Raw genomic sequence first — 23,761 nt, forward strand, 5'->3', positions numbered from 1 at the left:
GCCCTGTATTTACTCACTTATTATTTGCATAGTGTTCAGGTCCAGCCTTACTTTGCTGAAGGTGGAAAACCCAGCTGCTGTGTAATCTTTCCTACACTGGCAGTCTTCTCGTCTGCTCCCATTATACGGACATTCGGTCGGGTTATGCAATCTGAATCAAAAGAAAACCCTTTCTACTCATGACTGGAAAATATTGCCACAGCAATCAAAGACATCGGGAAGCTCAGAACTAAAGGGATTCCTTACCTGTATCCATACACTTCTGAAAAGTTCTCTGCATCTCCATTTACAAGGGTCACGTACTCCTTTGGGCTGTCAGTCTGCATCCCAGAGCAATACACCTGGGGGAGAGAAGTCGTGATTTTGTCAGGCAAGGTATGCGAAGGGAATGCCCAGAAAACTGAAAGTAGGAAGTGCAAGTGGAAATTGAGGAGAACACACAGTGTCCTCTACCCCTTGGGAAAATGTACAATCAGTCTGCAGCTGAAACATACCTTTAACGTCTTCCCTTTGACTTTAAGGAAATATTCACCGTCTTCAGTGACACCTTTGAGAGTTTTAACATCATTGCAGCTCCTTGGTAATTCACCTGAAAGAAACCAGAACTGCATGTCATCACTGAGCGATGGTATAGCACACTTCTTTTGCAAGGCACCTCAAGCAGCAAGGCAACGTGTTCATTTCTAAGAGGCATCCCTGGAGCGCCTCAGTGCTTTGCTGGATGGCTCCCAACACTTGGAAATACTGCACACCTCCAGGAGCTTGACAGGAACAGATGCTCAAGGCATAAGAAAAGCAAAGGAAGGTGCAAAGCTGCAGACTCACAGTCGTGGACGTTGTGGCATGTCCTCCTCTCCTCGGGTTTCAGATCCACAAGGCACAAGTTGCTGAGCTGGTCATCGTTGGTCAGGCACTGCACAGAGCGGTGCATGATGCCAACCCCACAGGTCACAGAGCACTGCAAGACCAGAGGCAGAGGGTCGTATTTTATCTCAAGGGCTTCTGGGCTTTGGACCATAAGAACCAATTTCCTTCTATAAAGAGGCAGTGGCAAAGGTCTCCATTTTGCAAGGACTGAATTTTAATCACAGAAGTAGCCTCTTCGATTATTAATCCCTTCATTATATCGTCATCCTTAATTATTTCAAGAAGATGGTACTTCTCTTAGCACTTACCTACTTAGTGAATGAGACTATGTTGGTTAAGGTCAACACTGTGCTCAAGCAAAAATGTTCTTTTTTTGCAGTGGGAAGCTTGCACAAAAAGAAATGTTCACCAGAAGGACTGAACGCTAGATGTCCTCTCCTGGTGGCTGGAAGCATTGCTTGGACATTGGCAGAGGCCTCTGAACAAGCATGGCACAATCTGCTGTTTTCTAACCAAACTGTACCATCTCCAAGCTCCCTTTCCCCTCACCGCCCAGAAAAATGGCAAAATCTGCATAAATTGTGTGCTCAGATGGCCCAAATGAAGGCTGAAATGCTGAAGGTTACCACACCATTTGCAACCTGGCATTTGTTCTTCATTAGTTCCAAATCCATGACACTTCACCATGAAGCAGAGCAAAAGGTAATTTACAGTAAACCCCTTGAAAATCAGAGGTGAGCAGGGTCATGGCACTTTGTAGTCTCTGATACCTTCAGCAGCCCAAAGAACATGCTCTCTGAAATGGATACTCTTCTCAACAGAGCTGCATTAACAAGCTGAATGTTTTGCACTGAAATTCTGGGTGGAAACACCAACAAACTGAGACTGAGCTCTTTGCTGCAATCCTTCTGCCGACTCTCAGGGAGGATCTGAGGCTTCCTGTGGGGCATGAGGAACTTGGGTTTCAAACAGCCCTGCCATTTACTGTGACAACTACATCTTGCTTGACTTGACCCTCGTTGCCTCGTAAAGGTTTGACAAATTCCTACAAATGCCTGAGCTGGGTTAATAAATCAAATTTATGGGAGAACTGTCACATTTCAAAGAATGTTAGAAGCCCAAAGAAGTGAAATGTTATCACCTTAACCAAAATTTGATCTTGTGTGGAGCCATTTCTGGGGCTTGAAGTACAAATAATTTTAACAGAAAGGTTAAGTTTCTTCCCCTGCCACGTCCCAGCATTTGTAAGGAGAAGGAAGAAGGCGGGGAAAGACAGAGGCTCTGAGCTTTTAAGGCTCAGATTACCAGAGTTCAGCCTGTTGCTGTTTCCCAAGCCTTGTTCACACACATGGACAAGCAGTATTGCCCCAGCTGCCAGCTATCCATCACTCCCTCTACTCTAGCACAATAGTTTTGGGTCCTTTTTTGGCAGTACCTCACATTCTGACTAAGCAATCAGCAAGGCCCTCAACATGCCCAGAAATATGGACGACAACTGAATTTTTATGGCAGTTATGGCACTCATGGGTGTCATGACCCCCACATATGACAGGGCTCAGCACAAAGCAGAGGACCCTACACAGCATCAATGGAACTCAATGCATTCATTCACGCAACTCTCCAACACCACTCCCCTACCAAACCTTAGGAATATGTAACAAAGAAAAACAGGTTTGTTAAAATTATTTTGGTTAAAAAAAACAAACTGGTTTGCCAAACTTACGCTTCCCCAGTTGCTGACGCGCCAGGATGCAGAAACAGGGCACTCCCCGAGGTAGCAGGGCTGGATGTTGGGTGGCTGCGTGCCGGGGCAGCTGACCGTGTTCTGGTAGCCATATTCGTAGTGGTCCTTGCCGGTGTAAATCTCGCTGCACGACACCAGGCGCTGCCTGTAGCCCTTGCCGCAGGTGACGGAGCACTGAGGGCAAGGGGAAGCATGTGTCAGCACTTACAGGAATGGCAAACTGTTGTGAGGAAATGCTGTAATTATTACGCCCATCAGTACGCAGAATAGCTACAAGGCCTTGGACACCAGTGCTGCTCCAGGACCTGTGCCCGGATGGCTCCTGGGCACAATCCTCCACGTGTCAAGAAAGGAGCAGGTAATCCCCTGGGAACAGAGATATCTACTATCTGGGTTTTCTCCTTTTATTTTTATTTATTTATTTTTGCCCATAGTGAAAGAAAATGGTCAAGATGCTGAACTGAAGGAGATGGAAGAAAGGTGGTTTTCCTTGTAATTAGAAGAAAACCAGTGCCCAAGACTTTCCCTTCTCTGTCCTTCTCCTTCCTGTGCTTTCTTGGATGGCATGCCTTTCCTTCCTTCCCCTCAGTCCCAGAATGTTTGTTTTTTTTTCTTTATCCTGGCTCTTTCTTTTTAATCAGGGCTATGTCAGCAGCTGTCTCCTCACTTCCTTCTGCTGTCCTTCCAAGTGGAAAGTAATCCTGTGCTCGCTGAAGAGGGAAGCAGGCTGAGATTATACCCTGGGTACTGTATGCCCCTGCATACAGTGCCTGCTACAAAAAGAAACCAAGGATGGCATAGAATAGAACCAAGACCATGAGTAGAACAGAACTGAACTCATGAATAGCACAGAACAGAACCCATGAATAGAGTAGAGCATAGTAGAACAAAATAGAACAGAATAGAGGAGAGTGCCTGCTGGATGTGATGTGCTCTGGAAGAAAACTGCCTCCTGATAGCAGCCAGGACTTTGAGCACATTGGTGTTTAAGTACCTTGGCCATCTCCTGCACCCTTCTCCTCTCTGTCCAGCAGGGAAATTGCACACAGAAACAAACCAACAACTACTAGTTAAACCATGCAGCCCTGCCCTTGTTGCAATATCCCAGTGAGGTGGGCAGCAAGAGGAGGGAGCCTGGGGTAGTGCGGCCAGGTCCCAGCCTGGGGTTGGAGACAGGGATGAGGACTCACCTCTGACCACTCCCCGGTGATCCAGATGTATTCGCAGGGTGGCAGCCCGCAGCTCTCCATCTCTGGGGGCCGTTTGCTGGCATCGCAGTGGGTGCTGCTCTGCACCTGCTTGCTCTCATCCACGCAGAACACCTTGCGGTACCGCGCCGCCTCCCCACATGTCTTCATGCACTGCTCACAAGAAACAGCGGCTCACCCAACCCAGTGGGGGTTTTGATAGATCAACCCACATCCCCACACCCAGCAAGCCTTCCTCCAGCAGCCTGAGTGAACTGGGCATCTCGTGGGGGCATATCTGTGAACAGTGCCAACACCTGCATCCCGGGTGCCCATCTGTCCCCAACCTATGGAGGTGCCAAGGCACAGTGCAGGGATGGAGAGGAGCTGAGACAACAGGATGGGTTCCAGCTGTGGTGGTACCAGGAGATGCAAAGGGACATGCCAGGACAGTGAGAAAGAAATTGGCCAACCCCATCATCTTGCCCCCACTAAACAGAGACAGCTGCCCCTTACACAATACAACACCACTCCCTTTATTGTAACCAGTTTCATCCACGCATCTTCTGATTCTGTTCCTCTTTAAACATTGCCTTGCCTGATCCCGACCCAGGCTACTTGAGCACAAACCCTCCCTGAGGTCTAATGAAGACCTCAAGGTTTTGATTCTTTGCTCAAATCCTTTCCCTGGCTGTGAGACTGCTCCTGCTGCCCACAAAGCACTTGCAATGCTCCTGAGAGCAATCTGTATGGCCAAAAAATGCAAATGAAACAAAATAAATCAGCACACAAATGACCATCTCTGCAAAACCATATTTTTGTTCAGTCCTTGTCTGTAATGAGCTCTTAACACTTCCAACTAACTGGATTAAGAAGGAGAAAAAGTGCGTGAAGGTAATCATTTTATGTAACTTGCAGGGGATGTTTTTTCCTCAGGAATGGATAAAACACTCAAGCAGACCATCCCCGGTGGTACAGAAGCACTGTTTGAAGTCTCCCAGGCTCGGAGGACTGTGCCAGTTTAATCTCGTTACAGCAGCTCCCGCACTCCCGGCTCACCTGCAATTAGCAGATCTTAGCAGGTCCACCTAATTGCCAAACGCTGTCAGAATCAAAATATTTGATAACTTTGGGAAATGAGATCAATACGCAGTGTAATATTTGCCATAAATTGGCAATAACCACGCAGGATGGGAGGGGGATCCAGCCCTACAAAGCAGCCTTGTTCTGAAGGAATAACTCAGCAGCTATTAGGCAACAGCCAATGTTGCAAAACCCGCAGTCTGCCAACAAACCCCAAGGGCTTCGTGAGCTTTTCAACCTTATTTACTCTCTCGCTTTAAGTCCTTGCAGTGGAAGTTGCTCCTAGGTCTGTGTTGAAGCACAGCCATGCTAAAGGGGCTAGAGGAATTTGCCGGAGTGTGATTTGCCCAGAGAGCAAAGAAACCATGCTGTATGTGTTTGCCTCTGATAGCTCCCTGTTATGTAAGGAAAATGGGAAATTGGGTTATTGCACAGAGTGCAGCATCGCTGGTGCGCAGCGGGATGCTCAGTTTCCCTGCTCTCATATTTCCCCTTCCTCACATATATTTAAGCCTAAATTTGATAGTTTTTGATGAATGAACTGTCTCTGCCATCAGTGGGTATTCCGACATCGGTCATGAGCAATAACCACATTGAAAGCCCATACTCAATTAAGATCATTGATTGCTGAGAGTGACACACTCAGACAGACAGAACTATAGTTCAGTAAGGTTGGGAAAGACCACTAAGATCATCCAGTCCAACCATCAACCCATCCCGCCATGCCCATAACCACGTCCCTCAGTGCCACATCTCCACAGTTCTTGAACACCTCCAGGGATGGTGGCTCCACCACTCCCTGTACAGCCTGTGCCACTGCATCACCCTCTTTCTGAGAAGAAATTGTTCCTAACATATATTCCTTATATGTCACCTTGTTTTGGTCTTCTCTGCAAATTATGGTCAAATGGCCAACTAAAGCTCTGTGCATCTTGCCCTCATCAGTTAATTGCAGTTTGATTTTTGGCATTTTGGGGGTAACTGGCAATTAAAATAATCCCACTGAGACATTAAATACAACACAAAGACAGTGAGATATAATACAAATAATAAAACAAATCAAAGAAACACTGCAGAGATTCCAGTTGGCCACAGCAAGGTTATAAGACATAATTCACACAAGAAACAGACAGATCAGCTGGCATGAAAGGGCTTTTTCCTTTGGTATGAAGACAGATTTTGTAAGAAATCTCATGCTCATGACCCATCTAAATCTCACATAAAACAGCAAGGCCAGGGGACAATGGAGATGGATAGCAAGAGCTGAAAAACAGCCCAGGCATGTGACAAAAATCATCTCTTTCGCCCCATTTCCCAAATTGTGAACTATTTTCCCCACAGATCAAATTAAGGACTGTTTCAAGCAGTTCTGCAACTCTTCTAGAATAATAATAATTAAAAAAAAATCCCGAAGGCATTGCTTTGTGCAAGCATTCATTGTGCTTCTTGTTTTTCTAAATCAAACAGTGAAGCGCAGATGAGGAACAGCCCCACTCCAGAGGCACTGCAGACATCCCTTGGGTGGCTCTGCAATCCAAAGCATGCAAGCATGCCTTCATTTCCCCCAAAAAGCAAATGTCAAAGATTCCGCAGCTTCCAGAGCTGTGCACTGTCCCTCCCACAGGTTCATACTCAGACCCTCTCTATTGCTTTCCCCTCTTGGTGATCCCTCACATAGCCGGGCCTTTTCTATTGATGTTCTCCTTGCTGCTGTGGGAATTGAGAACAGCTAATTAATACTGACCCAACAACTAAGTGGTAAATGGTTTTCAATAAGTTCCTTATTACTTCTCATTGGCAAAACAAACTTTTTCTAAGCAACAACAAAATGGGGCAACAAGAAACCCTCTTGACAGATTCCCTTTAAAGATAAGAAATCAAGAACAAGACAGCACAGGGATGTTATTTTACATCCTGCTTTCATGTCAATTAGGGTTCATTGCTTGGAGAATATTAATGCAATCTGTGCCTCCTCACTGCAAGTAGCACAGCCAGGACCTATGGCTGGGGATAAGGAGATGCTACATTTATACCAGGTACCTCAGAACAAAATAAGTGCTCTGAACTGCTTGGAATCAGCTACAGGGCTGAGCTCACAGCAGGTGACACCTACACGTTCCTATTAACCATGAGCTCTGGGTGAGGAAACACCAGGAATAAAAAGCACCTTAAAAATGTTTGAGATTTCCTTGATACAGTGGGGAGCCCTGGGAAACTTTGGAACACATTAGCATCCACCTTAGGGTTAGGGTGGGAGGCAGGGGCTATCACCACCGGCTTCAGAAGTGCAGAAATAAGGGAAAGAAGGCAAAAGGAAGATGTAGGGCAAACAACGTTTCCGTGCTAACGATGCTGTTGGACAAGAACTGTGACTGTGTGCTGTTTGCTGTCTGTAAATCTATTAGTTAGGGACATTTGAGGGGCTCTGTTGAAGCAGAAGTTCATTGCCACAGCTTTGCTGCTGCCTTCTAGACTGCTGCTACTTTGGGACGCCTGTGCTGTGTTGGGACGCTTCAGCTCATGGCAGGTAGCAACAGGGCACAGTGCAGGACTCTCAAGGACCCACAGCCTTATGCATGGAGACACTACTTGGGATTATAAACACATCATATGGAACGAAGCTGAACCTGTTTGCATTAACTGTTTCATAACAGTGACCATAATTCATGTTTATCCTGTTCTCCAGAGCTAATCACTACTGCAGGCATTGAGGTGAAGAGGACCAGGCTCTGATCCCACACCTGCACTACCAGTGGGATCTTTGTTGCCCTAAGGGTGCAGAATCTAGCAGTGGTTCCGCAGTGAGGCATTTGCTTCTGACAGGGGGCCTTCTGCCTCCTCTGTCCCTGCATCCCCCACTGAGGGTGCGTGATGGGGGATCCCATCCCCTCTATGGGACTCAGCTTCATCATCTTTCCCATTTCCAAGGCTGGCAGCTCCTTTCACAGCCCAAGGACAGCAACTCTTTGTCCTTCTGTCCCAAACACTTCTGACCCTCTCCTCTGTAGCATTTTAGGCAGCCACTTGCTGAGGATCACCTGCACACCCTATACCCCAGCACCACCAGGCAGCTCACCCATGTAATTGTCAGAGGGAACAGGGCAGTGAAGCAAGAACCACCATGCTCACCACTTCCTCCAGATCTATGTGCCCGCAGCAGCAGGGCTGGCTCTACTCATATAGGGCCACAAACCTCACAAACCAGACCCAAGCACACCGCACCCCAAACCCACTCCATATTTGCATAGGCCCCAGCCAAACACAGGGCAGCACGAACCAATAAACTAACACCACCGTGCTATTCCTCCGCTCTCCCTTAAGCGCAGCGAGGGAAGAATCACAGCCAGCAGGCATTAGCATCTCCCCCGCCTTCTTTTTTCTTTTTTTTTTTGGCAAGCCCAGCATGCAACCCCTAAAACCCCAACGCAGATAGACCCAGGCCCCCCCACCCCCGTTAAGAGCCCGAGCGGGGGCCGGCGGGAGGGGTCCCGCTTACCGCTTGCCATTCGCCCGCAGCCCAGCGATGCGTGGGGCACTCGGGGAGCTGGCAGTCCCGCTGGGCTGCAGGTTGGCTCGCAGGGTCGCACGCTGCCGTCGGGGCACCGCCGTGGCACTGCACCGCGCGCCGCTGGACACCGCGACCGCAGGACACCGAGCACTGCGGGAAGGGACAGAGGTGGGTGAGCGGCACGGGTTGCTGCGGGGGTCTGTGCTTTGCTGTGCCTCCAGCCAGGCTGAATTCTGGCTCAGCTGAAGGCAGAAGGAGTTCTAGCTGCTGATTTCAGCAGCGTCAGGTTTTCTCAAATCTAAGCCCGAGCAGGGGGAAATGCTCGGAGCTTGTATGCGCAGTTCAATGGGACGGTTTCCCAGAGCTGCGAGGCTCTGTGTGTTACTTCTCCTGTAGAGAACGGCTTGGCTGGGAAGGGACCTTAAGTATTATGTAGTTCCAGCAGTTCAATATACACAGCTCAAAATACATCACGATTGTCATTGCAGCAGGCTTTAAGGAAAAGCAAACTTGTGTTATGTAGAAGAAGGTGTACGGCAACCTAGATGTAAAGTTATAATGCAGTTGCAATTCCTTCCAGCACACATTCCAACACGCACATGACTCAAGTCAGGATACACTGTAGAACTGTGAAAATTAGCATCTTTGTAAATGAACTGCTTTTCTTATCCCTATTATACTGTGGGCACATTTCTGCCTGCTTCCAGGCACAGCAGGAACAGCCCGAATTTCTCTCTCTCAGACACCTTCAAGTTATTATCTGCACTACAATGCTTCTAACAGCTTGTTTTTTCTTTCAGACAGCATTTCCTACTGTTGTGACTGCACACTGTAGCCCGTTTGGCAGTACTTCATTTCCTCCTGATGCGAATGCTTTCTTGCTAGGTCTTAAGGGATATTATATAGACAGAAGAGAAAGGATGTGTATTTCTGAAAGAAAGCATTAAAAATCAAAAGGCATTCGTTTAAATCACGGCTTTTACCAAATTACTCTTTGCTGAATTAACAATTAATATGTGCATCCTTATTGATCCATTAGGAACTTAGAAAACGAGTTTTTAGCCCATTATTGAAAAGTCAGGGTGAAGTTTTCCTTACACCTTTTCCTAGGGGGATAACTGCTGCCCAGGGAGCATCTTAAACAAGTTTCAACCCCAAATACTGGTCAGCAGCTTCTGCCTGTCCTGGGAACATACAGCTGTGGGCTGCTCAACCCTAGGAGCTGGTGGCTTGAAGCTATTCAGGCTGGGGGAGACGGAGGTGTGATGCCCTAGGGGCTGCCAGCAGCCTCTTCATCCTTTCTATGCAGTCTGTGCACTTTCCTTCTCCTGAGGTTTATCACCAAGCTGCTGAGCAGCAGCTCAGATGTGAAGAAGATGTGCCTTGTAAAAACACAAGATATGACTGCAGCCTGTAGCTAGAAGGTGTAAATATCAGACTGAGGGAGAAACGTTGGTGAAAAGTAAATGGCCATAATTGATAGCAATTACAAGATCCAAACACATTACATCTGACATTTCACTGCAAACACAAACACACTTAGATCTTGGAGAAAAAGCCTTTTTTTTTTTTTTTTTTTTTCCGGTTATTAGAGATACTAGAAATGCTTTGCTGTAGGACAGCAGATTTGTAACATAGAGAGGAACTGCCCGGCCTCTGAATGCAGAACACCCAGAAGAGCAGAGCGCTGCTGCTTGCTGCTCATGGCATCCCAGTGTTCCCTAATTGCCCAGCCACAGGAGATACTGCAGGCCATAAATCACCTTCTTACTTTCTCCTCTTGCATAAAATTAACTCCAATCACGTGGAGGACCGTTGGAATTTTAGAGCACTTACTTACTTTTATCAATTATTATGAGTGCATTTTAAAGCAATCGACAGAGCATTGCGTTATTATGCTTACAATTATTAGCTGTAAGAAGAACTGCTTTCAGCAGCACTCACTTCAAATGAGGTGCAAATGGGAAATGACAAGCGCATTTAATGGCCTTTTATTTTCCATCCTAACGCTGCCTTGTGTGCCCAGGTGTGTTAATGGTTTATCTGGTAGGCAACTTGCATGCAGTGAGAATTGGTGTTTTGCAAGACAGACCGCGAGAGAACGCGATGCTTTTACAAGGTAACAGTTCATTTAGTCGGGGCCTTTCAATAATTCTGCACACTAATGAGGTAGATAGAGAACTGAAGTTCAGAGCTAAAAATGCCTTGCGGTTGGACTCAAGGTGAAAACAAAAACGTTCTTTTCAGGAGAACAAGGGTTCAAGGTATGCTCTCAGCAAACAAGATGCTTAAGAGCTCCATGTGCTTTCCCACACCAGCAACCTCTGCTCTATCTAACCAGTGTGTGACATTTTAATGAAGCAAAGTGAAACGATGATGATATTAAGGAACAGAAGATAGCAAAAAGCATTTTTAAGCTCTGATTCTTCATCAGGCTTCCATAGGAGGCTGATAGTAAAATTAATTTCAGATTTCTCAAAACTAAAGCAGATTTTGCTTGTGATCTGACAAATTTAAATAACAACAACATTAAAAACACGAATAAATAATGATTTTTCATAATATTACACACTAACAGCTTTCCTAGCAGAAGCTTAACATATACAAGGAATTTGCTCTCAGAAACACCAAAAGCAAGCTGCTGTGTACAAATCAGTGCTGCTCCACTGCTGCCCACGGAGTTAACATAGTTATACACCACCTGAGGAGCTGGCTCAAGCCTTAACCCTTGCAAAGAGGACAGAAGTGATGGGAAAACCATGTTGGCTTCTAGCCGGTTTGATAGAAGAGGAATATCAAAGGGTGCAAAAGGGTATACAACAAGTCTCACCTGTCCCCAATCTCCTGATTTCCACTTCGGACATCTGCCCCCTCTGCATTTCTTTTGCACATTGGGCTTAACAAGGTGCTTGCAATAATCTTCTTCTACATGCCTCCCTTCCTTTGTCAAACAGTACACAGTGCGGTGCCTTTGGCCCCTTCCGCAGGAGACAGAACACTGTAAATATAAAGTAACAACAAATCAGCTCTGGTGCAGGACAGGACGACCTATGTGGTTCAGCAAGGGCCATGGCTACGTTTTATTTCAGCTGGACCAAGAAGAACGTGAAAGGGACCGTTTCCATTTACCTTGGTACAATGGGAGGTCAAAAATTGCTATATGAAGGGGGAATAGTGTGATATGCACCTTGACAGAGGGAAGTAACTGCACAGAGGACCAGGCAGAGGGGCAAAAAACAGTTTTTCCATGTCCTCAGTAGTAAAGCTGCTGTTTGTTTTACTTTACACCAGCATAGGCTGATTTTTTTTTATTTTTTATTTTTAATAAAACAAAGGCAAAAAAACCAGGACACGCTCATCCTTAAGATTTATGCATTTTGAAAGCAACCCAGAAGAAGGCAGAGCTGGAGGAATGAAAGCAAAAAGCAAAGCAGCAGGTATGTTAGCTGCAAGCTTTGTAGTGAGGCAACGCATTTCAACCTCCCTCTGCAGGTTCACTGAACTTTTTCAAATGTGACCGCTTCTGGCATGCAAACCCCAAGCAACTTCACTTTGATTTCAGATTAGTCTCCTCCAAAAGATTTAGGAATCAAAGGGGTCTGGAATCACGACAAGAATTTAATATGACAGTTCCTTGTAGAACAAGCCTCTTACTCAGCATGATGCACCCAGAAACTCAGTTTCAATTTCTTCATTACACGTTATGCAACTCATTACATGCTGTATCACAGGCAGCCTGAGCGCAAACACACGGATCCAACCATCTTTCAATATAAAACATTCTGCTTTCTTGTCAAAGAGGAGCAACCATGCAGAGATCAGCTTTCTTCCTTCTTTTTGGAGCTGCTCCATCACTGTATTTGCTAAGAAATAAATTACAGCCCAAACTCTTCCCAGCCTATAAATACTTTTGAAACTTAACACGCTACAGAGATCACATGTGTAGCGGTTCTGGAAGATCCATTAGAGCAGAAATTGGCACTTGCATTGACAACTGTGATCATTTTAAATTACAGCACTGCTTCCAAATCATTCAGCCCCTATTTTGTTTAGAGGTATATGGAAAAACAAGAGAGCAGAAAGCCTGCTCTGAAATGAAAAAGTTCAGGCAGACATGGCAAGAAAGGGGTATAATTCATAAGATCAGCTGCTGTTATTTAAAAGCTTGCATAAGCAATGCTCTGAAAAAGGCTGTTTTCCTGTTGTAAGGCCACTAAGAGGTAGCCAAGGTAGCCAACATCCCTCAAGTTCAATGGGATTTCAGGGCCATTCAAGAGGTCAACACAGATCTGGCCACATCACTCTGACTCGTGTGCTGTGCTGCTATAGATGGCATAGGGACACCCAGAGCCGCTCTGCTTTTGAAAGTGAGGGGACAGCTGTTGAGGTCCCTTTTCCTGCTGGAAACACTGATTGCTGCTTTCCATCTGCACAAACAACAAGTTCATGGAGCATCCCCAAACACCAGCGTGCCCCTAACAGCAGGAAGCTGGGAGCTGCTCTTCGCCAAGACCAACACCCAATCTTACATTGGAAAACAGAGGATATGCAGTCCCTTGTTCCCAAATGAGACTTCCACAAGTTACTGAGATTCATAAACTTCACTTTTTCCTCTTCAGTATCAATGGGAAGAAAGATTGAGTTAATGTTATCTTAATTCTGTAAGCCTTCAAATTTCATCCTAAGTTCATTTTTTCATTCTTTCAACATCTCTCCGCAGGCAGCGAATATCGGCAGCGCAAAAGGAAACATCAACTCCTACCAAACCCACTTATCAACTTCTATCATGTCTACCATGAAGCTGGTTGACAGACACTAGGTCTTGCAAATATGGTACCATTTCCAAAATTGCTAGCCCCCTTCTACAAATCACTTGAATTTGGTAAGGAGCCAGACTGTGACATTTATCTTGGCATCCCACGCCAAGATGTGGCAGGTCTACATGCACTTTTTGGCTCACCTAGAGATGGAGGCATAATTAGACTAATTTTGTTAATACTGAAACGTAATTACCGAGACGCTGGAATTAATCATTTTGATGTCTGCCTTTAATATATATTACAGTGAGGCAGCTGCGTGTTTGGTTTCATGCACATGTGAGTTATGATCTCATTTGCACTGACAGAAAAGAGAGGTTGGATAACCTGATGTAAGCAAGTATTAGAGACTGAAAATTCCTTTGCAAAGAGCCTGCTTCTTAACTGCCTTCTAATTCTTCTCAGGTAATTCCAACTTTTACTTGGCACGTAGAATTTAAGCATATGTGAGCCATATGCGCAGAACAACTCAATAGCACACTTATCTCAGTGCCACGTGACCGAAGGCAGAGGTACATCTCCTTGCTGCAGGCATCCCTTAGCCCTGACCCCAAGAAACTTTGCATTTCATTAGCAGGGTTCTTTCATCGCTGAAAACGCTGCCACCCGCTCACAACGTCCATCAATAACAATGCTGCAGTGAGGTAAGCTTTGACCTTGCTTTCTTTAAAAGTTTGAAAAGCACAGACAAAAAACACTCCTTTCGCAGACGCCTTGCCTTGCCTTGCCTTCCCTTTCCCCTCACTCAGTAAAAAATACTTCAAAGTTCCAGAGGGTGGATGGGGGTCTCTCTGTGAACTAGCAGGTTCATCCCAGGCTCTTTGAAGTCAGTAGAAAGACTTGCACTGGTAGAATTGTCTCCGGATGCAGCCCTGAAGGTGCAGCCAAGGTACTGTATTGCCTTTTCCACTGACCAGCTCCCTAGAATTGAAGATCACGTGCACTTGAGCATGCCCATGATCAACCTGTCCCTGCCAAAGTGTTCGGAAACATGACTGCTGAAAAGCTGTTTCCAGCCTGTGGCAGAGGCATGGCAACAAACGTCAGCATCCCTGGTTGGACAGCCATGCTGGTGGTGGGAAAACAGCAGATGGTGTTGTTTCTTAAAACAGACAGCAGCAAACAAAAACCCCAACCAGCCAACCAAAAAACCCAGAAATATTGTGGTACGTAAATTAATAGAGAAGCAATATTTCAAAAAATAAGCCACAGCCCTTATGCTATAGGCACTGTAAACCTTCCTTTTGTTATCATCATCATCTCCTAAAAGCACTGCAGTCACACCTGGTGCTTCACAGAGAAAATCAGAATGAAAGCACCTTCCTAACAGCATTAGGATCAAAGTGCTTGAACACAAATGTAAGGGAATTATGTTTATTGCATGATTAGTTTTGTGAATATGCCAAGAGCCATGGATTGGCATGCTGCTGATTTTTCCAAATAAATATACCATCTAGCTTAAATAAATGCAACAAAAAGAATTTAAATGAAAACAAGAAAAATATTTCCATATCAGCTGATTCTAGAAAGATCAAGACGTGATGCTCAACATCAGTGAAAGGAAACAAGCAGTACAGAGCTGCCAAAATGCCAAAAATGATGGAGCAGCTCTGCTTTCATTACCTTTGAGCACTGCTAAACAGGGAGCAGAAAAGTCAACTGGTGGCCAGATTCTGGGTAAGTTCTCCACCAAGAAGGAGGAAGTTTCAGAAAATGCTGTCAGACCACTTTCCCTCGCATCGGCGATTTGGGAGGTATTTGAGGTAATGAATGCAAGATGTGGTGATCGCCCAACGAATTCCCCCAGATAGGTATGCTCTGATAGCTTGGGAAGGGCAGCGGAGGGGGCTGGGAAGAATTAACCTAAAAATGTCTTTATCAGATTGTGCCAGGAGCAACTTTTCAGAGGAAATTAAAATCAATCCCTGTAGGTTTAGATTTCCACACGTTAAGGATTATACGGAAAGTAAGTGCTCCTAAGTAAGCCCTCCTTCATCCTTTCAAACAATCTGAGTTGAATCATGTGCTGGATGAAATAAAACAGAAAAATGGCAGTCCTACAACAGTCCTACACACTCACATCCCCTTTGCATTAGGAGCTGTGCTTCTGGGTATCAGCAAACCCTCCTCTGCCAGGAGAGTCCCCATGGGCACTCCCACAGGGACACTTCAGTATCCCCTTAGCATCCCCATCAGCACATACTGCAACTTACACCACAAACTCTGATGCAGCCCTACGACACCTGTACATCTGAATTCCCTTCAGCACAAAGGGCACCGGAACACATACCACCACAACAAGCCTAAACAGCACCTTATCCCTTCTTCTACATGGCTGTTACATCCCTTACAAAGACTTCACCAGGTGCAGCAATCAGCAGGGCCATGAACACACAGATCCTGCCCAAAAAGCTACATCCCTGCTCCAAGCTACATAACCTGAACAGCAAATGAAAAACCACCAAATAGTGATGGCAGGACCCTCCAACGAGGGATGCGATGAGGGATCTTTTTTCCCCTCAAATGAGGAGGAAATGTGCCAGTTACTCAAGGAAGCTGGTATAGTGGGATGTGGAAGGGGCTGATTGGAGTCTATCTTCCATGCTGTGGCACTTTTCAGAAGGTAGCAATTGAAGCAGCACGCAGCTGAGGCTGACACCTTAGTTCTTTAGTTGTGTGATAATGTCACTTACAAGCCTCATTCAAGAAAAGAATTTCTCCATGTTGGATGGATGGAAGCACAAAATAGAGAGTTCACACTGGGCACATGCAGGAGCAAGGGGCTGCTTCTTGCTCTCCAGCTTTATGAAGGAAAATCTCTGCTTGATGCACCAGTGATCAAACACTGTGTCAGACTGCACACAGTCCCTGGGCATCAGACAGACTTTCATGCATGCTCACCTCTGTGAGCTAGGAAAAATTAAAACACGAACAGAACATCAAGTGCTTTTGGAGCAAGATTAACTACACTGTTTTTCCTTAACGACTGTACTAATGAGACACCATGAAAGTCAGACATACATAAAACACCACTGTGCTTCGTATCCCTCATCATTTCACATTCTTGTTTCTAGATGCTACAATCCCATGGATTCCAGCAATAGCAATTACTGCATTTGGGGTTATACAGCAGGAACCTGGAACACGGGAAAAAAATCCATGCAGACCCCTCAAGGCACAGCAGAGGGACCTGCTGAACCTCACAGCTCATTTCTGTATGCACTGCTTATTTCTCCCATGTCTGTGAGCACGGTCTGCAGACTTGGGGCCAACAGTGACACGCAGATCAAAGCCACTCCTATTAGAGCAGCAGTCCTTCAGCCTTTTGTGCAAGCTCAGGCCAGCTGTGTGGGGCCTGGAAAATAACCTTCTTGGTGAGAAAATGTATTAGAAGGGAAATATTAAAGGGAGTCACACAAAACTCAGCCTTCCCCTCTATGGGGTCTCATGGCCCCTGTGCTTGTGGCTGCCATGGAGCATCCCAAAGGAAGCCACTGGCAGAGAGGAGAAAACAGTAGGTTAGGGACAGAAGCATGGACTCTGCAACTCAGCAGAGTTAAGTAGCAGGGAAACAACCTTGCAAAGAACTGATCCAGCAAAGTCCGTGCTTTACTTTAGTGCTTGTATTCCTGCATCAGCACAGCAAAACAGATAGCAGGAGTGTATCTTCAGGGTTTTCCTTATTTAGGGAGAGCAGTAAAAAAAAGACAACTGGTGAGAAGAGGGACCCACGCACAAGGGCTGCAGGGTGGCTGATGAGGCTCTGCCCATCCCAGTGGTTTTGAGGTGGATGAAGCTGACCGCTGGTGTGCTCTGGCTGCATGACACACAGCAGAGAAAGGCTGGGGAAGGTCTGGTTTGCTTTTTTTAAGACAAAAGCAAAGAGGTCTGCACTGTCAAAGGCTTTTTTTTTTTTTTTCCTGACTGGGGAAACCAAAGCAGACAGCTTTTTGCCTTTTATCAGCACACCAGAATGGCAGTCCCTGGAGTCGGTAGGTCTGCCTGATCCTAAAGAGGAGACAAACAGGAACCCAAGGGAGACAGCAGCTTTGGTGGGCCAGTCTGAATGAACAGTAAACAGCTCCAAGACAGAGACAGCTTCAGACAGATGGCTGAGGATATCCATAGGCTAACGTTCTCATTTTGGTCTGTATCAGCTTTATCAAAGCATCTCTTTCTGCATGTTTTTCCAAAGACGTGCAAATCACACATTGCATCCCTCTGCCTGGCTTATGGGTGCTGGGACCTTATGTCCAGCCTTCATCTACTGCTTCAACATTGGTCCTTCCCCCACCCAGGCTGACTTGCTATTTATTTTCTGACAACCTCTGACATACAGACTGGCTGCTGCAGCCCAGAGCCTCAACCAGCATCATCTGAGTGAAAGACAGGAAAAGCAGTATGAATCTCTAAGTGACTGGAGTGTCCACATGCCTATCACTTCATTTTTAAGGATGGCTTTGTTACTGAAAAAACACGTGTTAGGAATCATACGGCAGCTCAGTAATGCTGCTGTCACAGCAAATTCAGTTTCTGCCGAAGAGGAGAACAGCAGAGTTAAACACACTTGCAGCTAAATCTGCCCCTGGTTATCACTTATGCCTTAGCAAGAGTTGACACATTGTCTTCTAAGAATGCTATCAGAACAATGACATGGGAGTACTGCTGCAAAACAGCCCATTTCCAGCAAGCTTCATGGGGAAGACATTTTGTAAACAACTGCTTGAACTTTGCAACAACAACCATTTTTAGGATTAAAATTCCTAGGTACCATACCAGCTTGCTGGCAGGGCTCCTATGGCCCCAGAGAGATGCTGCCACTCCCCATGTTTACATGCACAGCCACAGAGCCACTAGTGCCACCAGCTCTCAGCTAATGGCACCGTGCTGCAAACCCAAACAGAATTCACATCAACAGCAATGGCGTTTGGATGCCATCCAGTTAACATCCTAATTATTTTATGATAAGCTTCCAATTACAGAATCATAGAATTGTAGGAGTTGGAAAGGACCTCTAGAGATCATTGAGTCCAACTCCAATTCTTCACTGTTAGACCAAAAGGGCTTCAAAAAAAACCAAAACAAATTAATACAAAAACCCAACCGGCCTTTATGCCTGTTTGATAAGGAGCTGGGAAGCACACAGCACAGCTTTCTAGGCACCATGAGCTACACAAAAGCTCAAATTCTAGATACCAAAGAGCAATAAGCACTTGCCAGAGCAGATTATATTTGAAATGATAATACTTTTTAGGAAAAAAGCCACCTACCCATCGTCCACGTGTTACCATCCCACTGCAGTGGTGTCCCAACAACCCACCCACCCCTACCAGGGCAAGGTGCTGTCAGATAGAACTGTATTCCCTAATCTGTGTCTGTTTCCTAGCTTGGGAAGACCAAGAAGGCCACAACAAGGGAATCTGTCATTACTCTCAAGTGGTAACAGGGCATGGTGCATGTTAGGGTTAACTCTACACCACTGACATTTCACAGCGGCTATTTCAAGGAGCAGATCTGCCCTGAGAGAAGTGGGATGAGGTTTGGGTTTGAAGTGATGGATAACACATCATGAGCACCGCCCTCATTCTGGAGAACATGGCAAGATTTCTTCTCGTTATTCGAGTGCATGGACAGACATCTGTGTTCACATTGCAAGGCGTTCAGAGGAGAAAAAATACTCTCCCTCCTGGTGACAGTCTCTGCATGTTTTCTGAAATACTATTTTAATAAAAAAAAGAAGTCAAGTCTACCACATGGCTTACAGTTCTGCAGTGTTTGAGTACATGTTCTTAAACCAGCAAGGAAATAGAAGCATCACCTCCGCTCAGCCCTCTTTGAACATACATTAGAACGACACGGCATCCCACCAGTCTCCTCTTTTAAGATTATCATTTCCATACAGAACCTGTTTGTTCATTTAACTATCTCTGTAAAACCTGGATTTAACTAGCCAGATAAAAATCACTTCTTTTCTGCATAAGATTGCAGCGGAATATTGCCTTAAGGACCAAGGGTTGGACCCTTCAAACTCGATTGACTTCAATTTGCACGTATTTAACCGTGCTGATTCCATTCCAACCTGTCTGAAGCCCAGCCAATCAGATGCTTGCGAGAAATTAGTTTAACCAAACTTCACAGTTCGTACACTTTTAACTGTGTTTGTTTAATTATTAAGAATGACAATTTCTGTTGGAGAACAAGCAAGTAAACCATTTCAGAAAAATTAGTAAAGGTTACCAAAACTAAGTAATACGATCTTAATTTAGCAAAAGACTCAAGAAATCATTATACAAATTCATTTATGATTACATTCTACTTGTCTTTAATTTTCACTGTTCAACATTAACATTAAACATTGTAAATGTATGCAATATTTATATAAAATTAAATAACAATATTGGAAAAATAAATACACTTTTACATAAATACATAAATCCATACTGCTGAAAAGTTTCAGCTAATACTATACTCTTGTTTCAAAAGTGACCAAAAAAATATGGTAGTGACACTCCATCCAAAGAGATGAAGTATTACAGCTACAGAATGATGCTTGCAACCGATGACAGAGCTAAGGCAAATTGGGTGATCCCACGCTAACCAAAAAGATTTGGACGTTACTACCTACAGTAGTAGCACGAGGTAGACACACATGTGGAGCATTCTGCAGGAGGGACATGACGTCCTGTTGACCCCATAGATAGAGACAGCGCAGTCTTTTAAACAGCCTGCCAAGGGCTTTGAATGGAGGCATTCAAGACCCATGCAGGCATGAGATAACTATTAGTAGAGTTAAAGGAAATTCTCTCTGGGTAAGAAACCCAACAACACCAAAACTAAAAAAAAAAAAAAAAAAAAAAAAGGAACATAAAGGACTGCACTCTGCATTTTCAACACCAACAAGCAGATGCAGCCCTCCAGACTGCTGCCAAACAGCAAAAAGGCTGAATGCTGAGTGGCACCAAACACAACACAACTCTGTCCACACCTGTGGATCTCGCCAATGTCCCAGCACAGGTGATTGAGATAAAGGCTAACAGCAGTCCTCAGCTGGGAGTGCTGCAGGAAAGCTGCTGCACGGCTGCTAGTTCTGCTGAGCTCACCGCCCTCACCGTAGCACCAGCTATCAGGGTACGAGGGATACATTAGCACCTCGAATGGGACGTGTCATGTCACTGTCCCTTGTACTGGTGAAGCACCGTAGAAACACTAGTCCAGCAGTTTTATGGCTATTGCATGATGCACTGAGGTATGATACAAATATTGAGAAATGTTACTGAAGGCATCTGCGTTACTAAGAGCATCCACAGAAACTAGCAAGGTTACATGCTAGCAAGACAGCTTTCCAAACCATGACAATTAAGGAAGTCCAATACATCACAAACAGGTCTCTTTTTTTCCTTATAAAGTGCTTTTGAGTCAAATTCTCTTTTCCTTTTTTTTTTTTCTTTTCCTTTTTTTAAAAAAAAAAAAAAAAAAAAAAGAAAATCTTGAAAAGCTGTTACAACAACACTAAAGGTCAACATCTCTTTGAAGGCCACTCCAAAAAATGGGCAGGTCCGTGGTTTCCAGTGTGCCAGAAGCACCCTAACCGGCACAGGGGCAGAGAAGAGCAAAGAACACTCAGAACACATCCCAGCTCCCAGCTCTGGGCACTCAGCCCTCACAAGCCACTGCAAAAGCATCTCTGTAGCAGATCCTGGCCAACTCCAGAAACGAAGAGATGCATGCAGACAGCTTATAGCTGCCTTTGCACAGCACATCACACTTGTGTTTTGTATGGGCGTAGAGCTGCAGCATGGGTGTGAACACACACAGATTTCTATATCAAAGTGCACGGCGTGGCACACGCACCCACACACACTTGCTGAGCTTGGAATTTGATGAAATTTAGTACAGATTTCCCCATCAGTTTCTTTTTGGCACAGAACATGCGACTTGTAAACCAGTAGGTGCACAGTGCAGTGTTACCATTAAACATCAGTCCAATTTAACTTCAATGCAAAGGTACTGCTTAAAGGCCAGGTTCAAATCCACGTGCAAAGAACTCAGTGAGAACCAAGACTTGTAATGCATGACACTCGCATGGTGTAACAGAACGGACAAAGTTGGCTACTGAGCAGAAAGTGCCTTTCAATTGAAGGACTCGAGTTCCTCTAATGCAAGCCCTTACCAAATCGGTGTTTTTCCAAATATATCATCAATAATCCTCTTAAGTGCAGTTTTAAGACACGAAGCATTAGCACCTTGGTTTGAAGCACATTAAATCTGTTGTTACGGGATATCCACGCAACGGTTCACAAAGAGAAAGCTTACGGCCGTACCGAGCTCCAGGGACCAGCGCTCCAGGCAGCATCTCTAGGACAGTCCTGCACATTGCACTGCTCCCTGTCCGGTGGCTTATCGAGGATTTCACAGCTCAGATCCGTGAACCTTTCTCCATTGGGACGCTGACACACCACAAGCCGCGTTCTTGTCCCGGCCCCGCATGGCTTCGTGCACTGCAAGTCAGCACAGGGGACAGGAATCAGCACCTGGCTCCTACAGCACTCTAACTCCGAGGCTGCTCCTGCTCCCACCCCTCCCTCTCATCACATCCCTGCAGTGATGTATGATGATGCTTCTCTCTCCCAAAGCCATTTGTGCTGCTCTGTGATGACACTGCTGGGCCCAGTGGAGTGCCAGAGGTTACGTCTCTAATTGCTTATTACTTCTCTCGGATGAATTTGCAGAAGGGAGTCAGTAGTGGTTTAATTACACAGAAAGCTTTCAGTTAAACTAGACTTATCTTTAAAGAAAAAAAAAGAAACCTCTATTTCTTTAAATTTTGCTTTTTTCTGGAAACAAATTGACAAATGGAATCAAAAACAACGCTAAGCAGTTGCTGGGGTTTGCCTATTTATCAGAGGCTGCCATTCACACACTGATATTTCTCATTTCTAACAGTTACTTCCCCCCTCTTCTCCCATTTTTCAGCCACCCGCTAACACCAACCTTCCCCCCTTATACTTACAATTTTATGTATAAAGAACCTATCACCTCATTGAGAAACATCCTTCGGAACCATTCTGATGGAACAGATAGATGGTGTGCTCACCTCTCCCCAGTTGCCATAAGCCCACTGAGGACAGGGGCCGGACTCGCATGATCTCTGCTCCATAGGTTTGCTCTTCTCATCGCAGTTATTTGCAGTGTATCCATTTTCATCCTGGCACACCACGACGCGTCGCTGGAACCCCCCTGCACACGTGCTGGAGCACTGCAAGACACAATTGCCCACAGCTTCTTTGAGCCTAGGAGTAATTGTGCATTCCCAGCTCTTTCCCAGAGTGCTGCACCGTGGGAATGCACGGTGAGAAATTTAATACAGCTAACAGGCTTTATTAACTTCAAACCTCTGCTCTTGCTAATAGCAGTGCAATGACTTAGGTGCTGACTAGGCAAAGAAAATAAACATGAGCCTAGTTTTGAGCAGGTGAGTAATCCCTGCTACCTTTAGCACAGTGTTTAACACCACATTTGTGCTTAATTCCCTTTAGGGACTTGCAGATAAAGTGTTTCAAAACGGCCGGGGGGGTGAGGAGCTGGCATCAAGGTTCTGATCTGGCAGCAGTTCTGCAAAGCTGTAAATGCCCCAGGAGGCAGCCAAGAAGCAGAGGCTGGCCTTTGGCATGTGGAAAACAGTGCTATCTGCAGGCAGATGCACAGTGCAAAGGGATGAGAGGCAATGCCCACAGCCTACTGCAGCACCTGGGGAAGTGAGGAGGGAGCAGAAAGCAGGAGCAAGGGTCTCTCTCTTTCCTGCGTAGTAATATTTAAAAAAGAAAAAAAGTTTGAATTTACCTAGGAAAAACCAAACAGAAATAAGAAAAATCAGTGCACTCACAGCACCCCAGGGACCAATTCTCCACTGATTGCCTCCTGGTATATGTGCACGGTTTCGGTTGGGGCTGCCTCCAGGGTGCAGCTTGAGGCGATGGTCCGGATAGAGGAAGGGGTGGATGGGCCTGCCATAATCGTGGCTGTTTGGATGACAAGGAGACATGGAGCAGTCCTGCTCGGTGGCAGGGAGGTCATCTGGGTCGCACTCGCTCCTGTCCACCAGCTGGTCACTGTAATCGATGCAGATCACTTGTCGCGTTGCCTTACCTTGACCACAAGTCACCGAGCACTGCGTTACAGTGGGAAAAGGAGACACGGTCACATTTCCAGCTTCATTCACCAGACCAACAACTACTGCTAATAAAGCACTGCTCAAAACCATCGTCTTCCCACTTATAAAGGCACCAGATTAATGCAATAAGTCTCCAGCAGCGACGCCTACAAGGCTTTCCTACAAGATGCACTGTGATGCTTACAGAGCTCCACTCCAAGGCCTTCCACTGCCCGCAGGGTGTCACGGTGCACACTTCTGTGGCCGAGGGCTTTGGAAGGTGGAAACAAGCAGACTCATCGGCCACTGAGCCCTGCTCATCCCGACAGCTGACGTATCGCATCCGTGTCCCCTTCCCACATGTCGCAGAGCACTAGGGAAGAGCAAGAATCACTGAGCTTGAAA

The 23,761-nt window shown here is 45.7% G+C and overlaps 1 protein-coding gene across 7 annotated transcripts in view; it reads right to left on the reverse strand.

The window, feature by feature from the left end:
• Positions 1–23,761, reverse strand: part of ADAMTS9 (ADAM metallopeptidase with thrombospondin type 1 motif 9) — a 65,368-nt gene that overhangs the window by 7,128 nt on the left and 34,479 nt on the right. For 5 of the 7 annotated variants that reach the window (XM_052678455.1, XM_052678454.1, XM_052678457.1 and 2 more), the window contains 12 exons: positions 23,562–23,729; positions 23,090–23,374; positions 22,301–22,462; positions 21,528–21,704; positions 11,220–11,387; positions 8,378–8,539; positions 3,802–3,972; positions 2,591–2,785; positions 826–958; positions 495–589; positions 247–341; positions 18–151 (listed from right to left, as the gene is read on the reverse strand). In XM_052678455.1, the coding sequence (XP_052534415.1) occupies positions 18–151; positions 247–341; positions 495–589; positions 826–958; positions 2,591–2,785; positions 3,802–3,972; positions 8,378–8,539; positions 11,220–11,387; positions 21,528–21,704; positions 22,301–22,462; positions 23,090–23,374; positions 23,562–23,729 (1,945 nt within the window). The remainder of the gene's footprint in view (positions 1–17; positions 152–246; positions 342–494; positions 590–825; positions 959–2,590; positions 2,786–3,801; positions 3,973–8,377; positions 8,540–11,219; positions 11,388–21,527; positions 21,705–22,300; positions 22,463–23,089; positions 23,375–23,561; positions 23,730–23,761) is intronic. The other 2 variants (XR_008205600.1, XM_052678458.1) reach the window with 2 other exon arrangements.

This window comes from Tympanuchus pallidicinctus, unplaced genomic scaffold (assembly GCF_026119805.1).
Source record: "Tympanuchus pallidicinctus isolate F22 unplaced genomic scaffold, pur_lepc_1.0 scaffold17, whole genome shotgun sequence".
Taxonomy (NCBI): domain Eukaryota; kingdom Metazoa; phylum Chordata; class Aves; order Galliformes; family Phasianidae; genus Tympanuchus; species Tympanuchus pallidicinctus.